The following is a 12,069-nucleotide window of genomic DNA, read 5'->3' as shown; positions in this document are numbered from 1 at the left end:
TGGAGGAGTACGAGATCAACGAGAAGGTGCTGCAGCTCGGCTGTGGTCACCAGTTTCACGTGGCTTGTGTCATAACCTGGTTAAACAAGGTATGTGGGTAAAATTCTTGCATGGGAATGTCGTAGGATGGTGTTGATAATTTTACACCAGTGTTGTCTCACGTTAAGTGGGAGAAATTTGAACTCCTCTTTTCTAACGACGGGACCTACGGTTAATGGTCCAATCAATTATCCAAAACCACACTCCTCCGCCTTTAGTCAGCGACCTCGCTGTCTACCTACACCTCAGCCCACACAGTCGTCAAAAACGGCACGTGCAATGACGTTTTCAACTATCTCCGGGCGATTATCCAGTCTCCCACTTCGCCCGAGCATTATGAAGCTGACATAAACTCACTACGACAGGGTCCGCCCGAGTCCGCCCAGGCCTTTGAAGTGCGTGTTAGGAACTTATAGTCCCGAAGGCGTATCCGGCTACGACTAGTGATACCCGTGAGTTGTTCGGTAAACAGCTTTTCTTAGATGGACTCCGCGATTCCAGTCTTGCCTTCGAAGTGTGCACATTTAGCCCCAATGATTTACACGAGGTGCGTACTCAAATTAAGTTGTTTTCTACCTTGTCTGCGCACCCAAATGGTGCTCACTTTGCTGCCACTACTAACAACGCCCTCAACCGTCAAGACCCCAATCTTTCTCAAAGACTCAAAGAAAGGAGTACTTCGGAGCCCTGTTGATATTGTCTAGGCAATGTAAGGAATCCTACCACGTGTAGACGTCTACAGATCTTGGCAGGATCAGTCTCCAATGGACTTCTCCGGAGAGAGCACCTGAAGCTGTGACTTTCAATACAACGGTTTCTACAAATGCCATACTCGCAGAACCAGTCTTTTCCGGACCAATCGTCAGGGACATACATGCAACGGTAAACGGTCTTCTCCTTGAATCCTTACAGATTGTATGCAGTGAAAACAGCACATTATACAGTTATAGATCACAGCACAGAGACCAGCAGGTGCACCAGAGCCTGCCCAATATCAGGCCCTACAAGATAACAAAACCACAGTAAGTGCATTTAGTTGAAGTTAAGTGTGTACCTAATATCAGTGAATATGTCTCAACTCTGAATACACTTCCCATAGAGACATGAGAAAGGGCAACATATCTCAACCAATATCCACATCAACTAAATGTTTAGAACATACGCTCAAATCATTTCCAGTTTTGCCCCATCACCAACTCTCACCAGTCCCATAGCCACAGGAAGCAACCGGGAATCCAGCACTGAAATATTTAACCCAATTTTAACTTTCCTTCACATGTCTTCCTATCATATTAATTGGGGAAAAAACTATACGTCAATATTGGACACAAAAATTACTGCTGTGTGTACCTTTCATTGTACACAAGATCAAATCAAGAATTTCAAACAATCACATTCAATCCCATACATCTGGTAGCCCTACCCTGTTCACTGCTCACAGTTACAGTATGTCTAAGACAGTCACTTATGATGGTTTATGTATCTTCTTTCCTATAGCTTGTTGTCAATGCAGGGTAACAATGCCAACACACGGAGCATGCATGGTACCATCACAAGCAAACAGAATAGGCAAGGATATGGAAACACCCAATAGCAAGAGCCAAACTACTACTACAACAGTGCTAGTACCTCATGGCCAACAGGCAAAGATAGCGTTTACAATTACAGAAGCTGGTTCCGACAGCCTCTAACGAACCACAAGCTCGGGGAATGCTGCGGTACGTAGCCAGAACACTCCGCGTTTACCCAATCAAAGGCCAGCTGCCTGTACCAAACCAACGAGTCAACCCAAGACCAGCTGTGTCGTGCCCCAACCCGTGCCTGCCACGTTCCGTGCCTATTCAGGGACGGAACGTGGCACAGCCCGACTGTCCCTGCCTCCACCAGCCCTCTTCACCCTCGTAGAAATGCCGATCCTTGAGGGCGAAGGTCCTGTGACTGCCACCACACTGAAACATGTGGTCCAGGACCAAGTGACCCTAATGATGCAGGTGAGACAGACCTTGCAACCCTCAAGGTCCCTACTAACTTTGAGCTGGAACACATCGCCATCCGGCTGGTGGCAAAATACCCTAGGCTAAAGTTGGAGGAGGGTGCAGCTCAGGATGCCCATGTAAGAATTCTTTAAAGCTTTGATAGATGTATACGTATCAAATGTAAACCACCTGTTTGGTTTGTGCTTGTGTTTGTGTGTGTTTAGGTCACTGAAGAATAAGCGAAGACTTAAGACATTTTTGACTTTGGCGTGTCACACCTCTCTCTTCCGTCGTGTCGAGAAATGGCGCAAATATATATAAATAAACATATATATATATTATATATACCACTGACTCAGATGGAGACCACGACACCACTGACTCAGATGGAGACCACGACACCACTGACTCAGATGGAGACCACGACACCACTGACTCAGATGGAGACCACGACACCACTGACTCAGATGGAGACCACGACACCACTGACTCAGATGGAGACCACGACACCACTGACTCAGATGGAGACCACGACACCACTGACTCAGATGGAGACCACGACACCACTGACTCAGATGGAGACCACGACACCACTGAATCAGATGGAGACCACGACACCACTGGATCAGATGGAGACAACTCTGCCCCCAGGTCTACTGGGGCAAAAAAGGTAAGATATTATCTATACTTACTGAGATATATGAGTACTGTATTTTCTCAGACCCTAATATAATTCCAATAGGCAAGATGGACTGTCCACCATTGTATTTTTGTATGGCTAGTTTCAGATATTTTTTAGATAATTAGCACTTTGTATTTTCACACTAAAAGTAGAATGCTTGTCAAAATTGACTACTCATAAGTTGTATTATACCCTTGTCTAGCCACGCAAGACCCCGCCACTTCCAACTCCGCCACTTCCAACCATGGAGCCAGCGGGAGGGGCATCAGGCACCCATGGTAAGATATAAATAATCATCAATATTATTCAGCCCAATCTCAGGTATAATTCATACATGTTAAACATTAGATAGATATGACATATAACAAATTTATCATTATTGTATAGATATACCAGAATTCTTGAGATGATTACACAATGTTGTAACTGGTTTTGCAGGACAGCTGATCGGCATCACAAGTAATATCGAAAGCTAAGAGGCTAGACGTCTGCTCAACCCTGTCTTTGGCCCAGAGCATCCGCGTGCGGGCACAACTGATGACGTGGAATGCTTCTTCTCCATTCTCCACCACAAGACAGCTGGGCAGGCAGTGACTTTCAAAGAATTCAAGCAGTGGTGGAGGAAGCTTGTTTTGTGAGTATTTACCTGGTTGTTTAAAGTTCACCAATGATTGACCTAAGAATTTGTTAACTCAATAAGGCATACTAGTACTTAACAAGGTTCAAATGCTTTTTTTTTGTGCTTTCTCTATGCAATATGCTACATGTCATCTAGTCATCAGACTAATGTGTGTACGGGATATGTTACAATGTATGTACGAACTGAAAAGCTATTAGTCACTGACAAGGTTATTCTTCACTTATTTAGGCAGTTCAGGGAAATGGTATCCTTCTGACGTGCCCTCCGAGGAGGTTCCCAGGCTACATCAGATACGGTACCGGGTAAGGGAAGACAGCTCAATCCTAGCGGCTGGAAGGGCATTCCTCACAGCAAGACACCGACCGACACTCAGACAAAGTTTCCACAAGTTTGCTGTGGGTCTCCCTTCTGTGCTAGAGGACCTCCAAAGGCATATCTAAAATGTAATAAATAACCACCCAGGCGGTGGTGACCCTACCGACGACCCGCCTCGAGAGACAGGTCATACGACAGCGAAGTAAACTTATCCAATCGAAAAGAAGACTTGTCACAGTCAATGGTTGCTAGGGTATAATCCTCCTAGCTTAGCTATCACCAGAGCCGACGCTACTGTCCGGGAAGCAGACGAAGTGCTGAACGGAGCAAAATTTAAGTATTGGATATAGTGTTTGTGTCACCAAGACCTGATCTGTCCAACTTCCGATTTAATTGCTGGTACCGGTATTGATGTGGTGACTCCTCTTGTGAATTAAAATCTTAAGGTTTGTTCTTGTATGTGTCCACCGACGGTCAGGCCATTACAATCAAGCTGTCCAAACAACTGGAGACAACCAACACAAAACTTAATGTTGTTGATGCCTACAATGCAGTGCAGTGGGCACCAACGAATACAGAATTCCCTACATCTGTGGAGCTTCGGTAGGCAGCAGACCCCTCATATGCATGCCGGGAACCAACAGTTTTGGTGTGTTTGCCAATTTGCCCATCTGTGCTTGACAGAAAGGCGCACCATGAAATGGACAACAAAGGTACAATAGTAGAATCTCTAGTAGGTGACTATGCCCCACCTGGCAAGATTAGCATTAAACGGCGATGCAGATTTCCGTTTCGTAAACCGTCGTTGCCTTCGAGAACCGTCGTTGCCTTCGAGAACCGTCGTTGCCATATTTTTGAACGCTCGTTGCCTTAATAACGGACGATGCCATTTCCGAGCGAATTCCGAATACTCGCGACGTGTTCGTGAAGTTATTTACGTAACTTCTCGGAATAATTCTTAGAATTGTGGGAAATCGCATTTCTGGAACACATGCAAACATGGCGTCAGAGGAAGATCAATCACGTGTTGCAGAAGTTCAGGCTGTAGAAGTTGCTGTTCCGTTGACGGGATCAGAAGCGCAACCAAAGTCCATCAAAAACCATCAGGATGGAACGCCTTTTACAACTCAGTTGCGGTGAGTCATTACTTGCACTTTGAAATGTTTCCCAAATACTCTATAAAGTAGATTGTATTATTTACTTGCAACCATACACCAGAAAAAAAACAATTTCAAAATATAAAGTTAAACTGTTATTTCTCAATGCATGGCCAGTCTTTGAAATTCGGCAAACAATCCACGGCTGGAGATTGCAGACCCGGTGCAAGCAGAAGCTCAATCATCTACATGGCCATGGCCTGCAATATCTACCCCCTAACAAAATGTGTGATTGTGTGACAGGACATGACCCTTGGTCCCAAAATGTCTTTCAGTGTACAGGGTGTAATACAGGAATGCATCCAGAATGCTTCGCTGCCTACCATAGGCGACCAAGGCCAAGGCCTTACTAGTTAGTGCCCTAACTAACAAGATGACTCAGGTACATAGTATACATTTCCATGATGTTGTGGAGAAAGTTGTAACTGTTCTGCAATTCCCTTCCGACGAGCAAACACCCCACACGACGCGTACACGACCTCGGAGAGGTCTTCATTGCCACAACGCCTACAAAGAATTCCTGGTAAAGGACACCAATGCACTACTCCTGTATGAATGTATGGTCGAGTTTGGCTGGGAAAGTTTGGAAGGTTAGTGTACAGCACTACAAATAATCATCACATTTATGTACTTCACTACAAATATTCATTACTTCACATGTGAAACAAAATCATATTTGTGAGTCAATATTTTATTTGTACAATGTATATGAAAAGGGATAATTCTCAGAAAGTGTTTGAATAAATTCAACCGATCCAGCTTCAACAACCGGTTCCACGTGATCGTATTTAACACGGGGAGGTGATCATATGTGCAGCAGGTCGATGGTTGTTAGCAATGTTGCCTACTTGACTCTACTTGACTGTTGCCAGAGTGAAACATGCATTAGGTCTACAGCTGCAGAACTTCGTTACCGCTTTGAGATAAAGAAGATTCTCTACTACAAGGCACTGGGGATGTCCTGGCAACAGTCTATATTGACCCATGAAAAGGTTTTGTTGGCGCATTCTTGTCTTAAAAGGAAAATTCTTCAATCAGGAAATTCAATGCTAGTTTGAATTCAGTGTTGTAATCTGGTGTCAAGCTGGAAAATTTCTACATTTTCTGCGCTTTTCATTAAATCTCTCTCATTTACATTTCCATCATTTAGATTTCTGAACAAAGTATCTGTGTGATTAAACAAGTTACACGGTTCACCTTGTCAGCCAAACAGACTGGAGGCGTTGTTTTCCAAGCTGGACCTGAAGGCTGTGCTCCAGGACAGGTGGAACCCTAGAGGACTTAGTGTTTACAGCTTAGGAGCGAGCTGGACAAACATGGTCTGGACACCAAAGACCATTCTCTTTGACCGACTCATCGAATCATCGAAGAACGTGAAAGTGACCAGGTATGTATGTGAAAGATTGATATATCTGTTGTAAAAAATATTCGTAGGATAAAAGGAAAACCTTAGAACAGCTTGTTACTTACACTAGTAATAGTTACTATCGTGTATTACACAAAGCGTCATTGACTACTCAGTACTAGTATGTAATGCATTGCACTACTCATTTTTTTTGGTTATATGATAGATTTCAGGCAAAACCAACGACCAAATCCGTTGATCCTGGACACTTGTGTTGTTCTAACTGTCACAAAACATGTCAGTGTGATTCCTCAAAGTGTAAAGAGCCACTACCAAGTACTGAACGTAAGGTAGAAGCAGAGGAAACAGAGCCAACCCTGAAAAGAAGTGTCAGTGACCATCAAAGGGACATTCTCAGAGAGGCCCTGTATGAGTACCGTGATTCTCTAGTTCACAGTAACTCTAAACTGCTCATTTCCTTGGACCTCACTACTGGATTTTCACATGATCTTATCAAACATGTGCTTGACCACTGCGAATACATATTCTCGCCAGCCTATGTGCATTCACACCTTCCTGTGTTCAGTGGAGACCAAGCCCAAGTCATTGTAGATATAGTACGCAAAGTTTTCGATGAACAGTTGGATATAGATAGCATGTTGGAATTTGTTCAAAAGTAGTTTGCAGCTAATCCACTTATCTTCTCAAAAACCCCGTAAAAACTCCCCGGCCAGCACTAATTAACTGCACGGGCCCGCTAAGCCTACAGCACCGAAGAGCATATCGAGCGCCTCCGATGGTATGGTACCCAGGCTACCTACAAGAGGTCTCACTCCGTGTCTCGGGCCGGACTGCTACGGACATAACAATGCATGCTCCCGTTGCTCCCGTCATGCGTGGAAATGCCACACTCGCAATGTAGACATTTTATTCATTTCATTTATAAAGACATGTGGAGAAAGGACTTGAAAGTGTGGATTTCAGCACTCACAGACGTAGGTACTGACAGAGGTAGTATATATAGGAGGCAGTCTGGTTTAGGGATCCAGGGAAGAAGGACTGGAGGTACGGAGAAGAAGGAGTCTGGATTAGGGAAGATTGTAAACATCTCGGACAGAGTGGAATAAAGAAGCGTGAACTGCAAGCCGTCTCTGTATCTTTCAATTGGGGGAACCTGTGACAGTATCCTCGAGTATAATTCTAGGAAAGACACTAATGTGGTAACGTTGAATAAACTGTTGCAAAAGTGATGCTATATGCTATACTATAGTGTGGTTACCAAGAGTATAGTTGGTAGTGACTCCAGTATGGTATCTTGAGTATAGTTATTGATATATAACAATTTCTAATTCATTACAGGATATCTATCCATAATCTATGTAGCACAAGCAAGTAATGCATATGCAATGCGTTAAACACATGGCATTATAACATACACGCGCATTATTTCTTCAGGTACACAGAATGAAATGTTTAATTGGACTATAACCGGCTTGGAGTGGCCATAGACAAGACTGCTAGCAGAGAACCACAGGTGACAGGACCCGTTTATCCATCTGTATTAGGCCAGGCTTCAAACGGCCGTGAGGAGGCTGGTGAGGGCGGCTAAGGAGGCTGGCCACAAGAGGCTGGGGCGGTTTAAAGAGGTGCAGGTTTTCTTTGCGGGCACAGCCGCCAGCCCGACCGTAGGGAAATATGTAGGAAAGATGCTGATGACGAAAGAGGAGCTCCGTTTCGCAGAGGAGGCGGAGAAGGCTCGGGTGGAGCTGCGGCGAGCAGAGAAGGCCATGCATATGCCCCCCACCCCAGCCTGGATGCCATCACGACCAGGCATGGGGTCAAGGGCCGGTGCCTCTATAGCTCCCCGAAACAACGTCTCCGGGGGAGGGTTTGGTGGGAGGCAGGGCAAGGGCCGGCCTTTCAGGTCCGGCGGCCCCAACTACCGAAGGGATGGCCCGAGGGGAAGATGCTTCAACTGCAATGAGACGGGCCATCACATCAAGGACTGCCCCACCCCCAGTCTGGCCAGAGGCGGTAGACCATAACAAGACGGGAAAGGAAAAACAAAAAGGAAGTGTAACAGCATGTCACGCGAGGAGAGATAAGGCTGGTCAAGGCATACGGACATGTAGATCAGATGGATAGATGTAGACGTAGTACTAATAGTGTGAACGCAGACAAAATTGGAAAAACGAGGAACCGGACACATGATAATAAGACTTGGAGGTCATCATCAACACCTTTGAATAAAGTCCTGGTATCGCTATCCTATACATGTGTGCGAGTGTTGTTTTGTTTGTGTGTTCAACTGAACAAGATGGTTGTGTTTACACATAGCTTTATGCCCGATCTAGACACATTTTTCCCGATATTGCCGCAATCCGCCGATATGGTTGAAGCAGTCAAGGTAAGTTATGTCTGGCGGAATATACGGATGTCAGGAACGGCGCACTCGCCGTTAAATTTTTAATCCAAAAGGTGTCTGCACGCGCATAGTACTCCGCAATTTCGCTACATGATCACTAAAAAATACAAATCACTAGATGAAATATCGTATGCTTCACTTGTCATGCAAGTCCTTTTTCTGGTTTATTATTTAATGTGTAGGATCACTTTTTATTTAATTTGAAGAAGAAGTGGGTACTTCTTATGGATCCGTTTAAAAGCTTTCACGGTATCAGATTTTCATGGGCAGGAACGGGAACAGGGACTCATCCCGGAGCACAAAGAGGAGGAGGTGGCCACATCTCCCCCTCCCGACCCTTATGACCTCCTCACCTCTATTGAACCTCAAAAAGCATGTGCGCTTATTTCCGGATTAATGTAGACATACGCCAAGAGGTCCGCCATAAAACCTCCCAAAAATAGCCACAGGGATCACCATTTTGTACATGCGTACAAGACCTACCGGATGACCAACCCATAGCTGACATACTGGCTGTTCCCCTCCAGGAGTTTTCGCCAAGTAAAGAAGACCGCTCCTCTATGAGAGAGGATATGGTAACGGTTGTGGTAAATCACATGCCGTTTTTCAACAAATACTTCAAAGACAACAAATACTTCAAAATTGCTTCGTTAAGATTGTCAAGCTAGCAACATCAGAGATACAAGGAGAGGAAGATACAGAATCTATAGTTTTCCTCTTGACACTGTTCAATGAGGCACTACAATCTATTACCCAAAACAAACCCTTTATTTTCAATCCTAAAGGATTCATGTGTCATGAAGGGGGTGCCAATTGGGTTGCTCTTGAAAAAGTCTTTGGTACCGCAGCTCCTGTACATTTCATTACTTGCAGTCTGTGTATCTTCATGCCAGACGTCTGGGTTGTAAGAAGGATGAAGAAAACTTTATACAAACAGCAACAGAACTGAAGAACAATCATTCACCTGAAGGATATTTTGAAGTCTCTCGTAGGCTGCAAAATTTTATCAATAGAAGACAAAAACGAGCTGCAATTTTGAAGCTTTAGTTACTAGTGTAGAGAACTGCGATTTCATGTATTTAAAGCATTTCGGCCGAAAGTGAATGTCCCAAATATAAACCTTTCAGAATCATATAACTCACGCTACAGAAAATCTGCCTCTTGTAATATAAAAGTCAAGCTACCTGTGAACTTTACCCAATTTTCGTTTCTGCTCTCCAGTTCGGCTCTGACCAATCTATGGGGACTGGCAGCAGGGCCGCCGGAAGGAACACTCTGACGTACATCTATCCCAAGGAGGTGAGGTGGGTCGTCCGGGCAAGGTTTCCGGACTTATGTACTATACGAGATAATATGGAGATTTCTCGTCACCAACCCTTGATTGCCTCTTCTATGCCGTAACAAACATCACCGGGCACACTATCCCTGTCCTGCAACACAAGCAGAAAACCCTTATTGTCCCCTCAACCAAAGGAGAGAGTAATGCTCTTACCAACTCCTATATGACAGATACTATCCAATCAGTGACTACGTCTTTGCTTGAATCCAGAAGTGATTAGAAAAATCAACAAAGTGAAATATTCAAATTTAGTTTTAGAAATCCTAAAAGCAATCGACGCAGACAGATTGGAGATCAATAGTTTAACCTACTCAATCATGTTAGAGACAGTTAAGGCATTAAATCTGCCACACCTGGACGAGATACCTTGTGCCTAAACAATGATCATTTGACTCTAGAGTCACAGGCCCTGAATAACGGTAGAAAGGTTTGCAACGCCAAGAAAGTGTGCACGGGACATAGCCCTGGGCATCCACCGTGCATCTTTGCATAGTCAAGGTACGTAAGTCACAGTCACAGAACTCTTCTCTATAGTCACACCAACACTGACTCGGTGACCACTCATCTGGGGGTTCCTCTTCTGGTGCACGCGAATATGAATGTTCTGCTTTCTTCTTTGGTGCCTTGCCCTTGCGTCTGCTTTTATCTTTGCTTCCACCTTTCCCTTTGAGTGTCCTACAACTTTCTTACTTTTGTAAGTCCCTTCTTCTTTCTTTAAGTCGTATGCAACAAATCTCTTACGTATCTTGGCCTGTACCAACAAAATGGAGCCAAAAGTTGTTTTTTTTTTCACAATAGAAGGGAGGAAAGAGCCACAGCAGCCCTTCATAAGAGATGCTGCCGACTGTAACAGCGTGACAGAGGACCAACTGAAGCAAAGACTGGTGGAACTGGGGGAAGATGTGCCATCTGACAAAGTCTCCATGATTGATCGTTTATCATCAATCGGGATAACCCGACATCTAATGTATTGGGAAGATGGAGCCACGTTAGCCGACCACGGGTATGCATGGTCGCAACTGTATACGACTCAGCCATCTACTTGACAGACTGCGAGTATTCTTACAAGTTCAAAGTGCGCCTGTCTGTACAATCAAATGTAGAGCAACTATTGCCCGTAGTGGCTCCTCTGATGCTGAGCAACTCCTCTACACACAGACAAGACGCGACGACCTACCTACGACATTTGCGTTTGTTTCAAGGGCGACAACCGTTTGATTACACTCAAGAAAACTTTCCCTACTTTTTTTTCCATATTTTCATACCCCTGCCCATCCTTATTCTTAAATAGATTATAAAAATATAGTCCATATACTTAATACAATTATAAAGTCCCTATACTTTGTATAATCTTCAACAGATAATTTTTGTGAAGTCCAAATACATTGTACAATCTACAGCATATTTTTAAAAAAGTTCACATAATATATACATAATATGTACAGTGGTAGGATATTGCAACCGCCAGGGAAGGAACATTTAAGACCATGATCGTACAACGACGGTGGAGTTCAAGAAAGCCCTGGCTGAGGCGATAGGATCCACCTGGAGGTATGGAAGAGGAGGGTCAAAGCCGCAGAGGAGAAACTCAGTAGGCAGTATGAGTCGGAGAATACAAAGCTGGATGAAGACGTGGTGGAAAGCCTGCAAGATGGATAGAAAGAGAAACAGGGAAGACAGAGACGCAGGGCATGGCCGGACTATGCGGGTGTGTAGGAGACCATACCAGTTCTTTACGCCAAGAACTCAAAGGTCTTATCTTGGATTTGCCACAGACTTTTTCAGCAGACTGAGATTGAGAAACAGTTAAAGACAAGTCTCTGCAACTCTTGGTCCCCCGTACATTAATCCCCACTGTGCTACCTATGGTTCACTTAGATCCTTTGTGTGGGCACCTGTGGATCGACAAAACGATTGAAGACTCAAAAGCTCTTTTCATTGGCCGGGGTTGTCAGCTGATGTTAACGCCTTTGTGGGTGGTTGTTTGGTGTGTCAGAAAACTAAGGGATGGCAACGGAAGCCCCGATCCCCCTTATGCCCTAGCGTTGTAGGCTACCCTAATGGAAGAGTTGCCATGGATGTAGTAGGTCCACTCCCGAAGTCTCAACAGGGTTCAAAATATATCCTCGTCGAGATCGACTACTTCACCAC

At 44.5% G+C, this 12,069-nt stretch overlaps 2 protein-coding genes across 2 annotated transcripts; both read left to right on the top strand.

Moving 5' to 3' along the window:
* Positions 1-1,930: 1,930 nt before the first annotated feature.
* On the top strand, positions 1,931-6,059 carry LOC118408845 (platelet glycoprotein Ib alpha chain-like). Its single transcript, XM_035809704.1, has 4 exons — positions 1,931-2,152; positions 2,375-2,685; positions 2,900-2,975; positions 3,136-6,059. Exons 2-4 carry the CDS (start codon positions 2,375-2,377, stop codon positions 3,142-3,144), a joined length of 396 nt encoding a protein of 131 aa, XP_035665597.1. The 5' UTR covers positions 1,931-2,152; the 3' UTR covers positions 3,145-6,059.
* Positions 6,060-7,595: 1,536 nt separating this feature from the next.
* LOC118408847 (probable ATP-dependent RNA helicase vasa-like) lies at positions 7,596-8,819 on the top strand. Its single transcript, XM_035809705.1, has one exon. It carries the CDS (start codon positions 7,861-7,863, stop codon positions 8,197-8,199), a length of 339 nt encoding a protein of 112 aa, XP_035665598.1. The 5' UTR covers positions 7,596-7,860; the 3' UTR covers positions 8,200-8,819.
* Positions 8,820-12,069: the final 3,250 nt, after the last annotated feature.

Source organism: Branchiostoma floridae, unplaced genomic scaffold (genome assembly GCF_000003815.2).
Source record: "Branchiostoma floridae strain S238N-H82 unplaced genomic scaffold, Bfl_VNyyK Sc7u5tJ_458, whole genome shotgun sequence".
NCBI classification, from domain to species: Eukaryota; Metazoa; Chordata; class Leptocardii; order Amphioxiformes; family Branchiostomatidae; genus Branchiostoma; species Branchiostoma floridae.
Note: the sequence above shows the minus strand (reverse complement) of the source record. Positions and strands in the feature narration are given on the sequence as shown.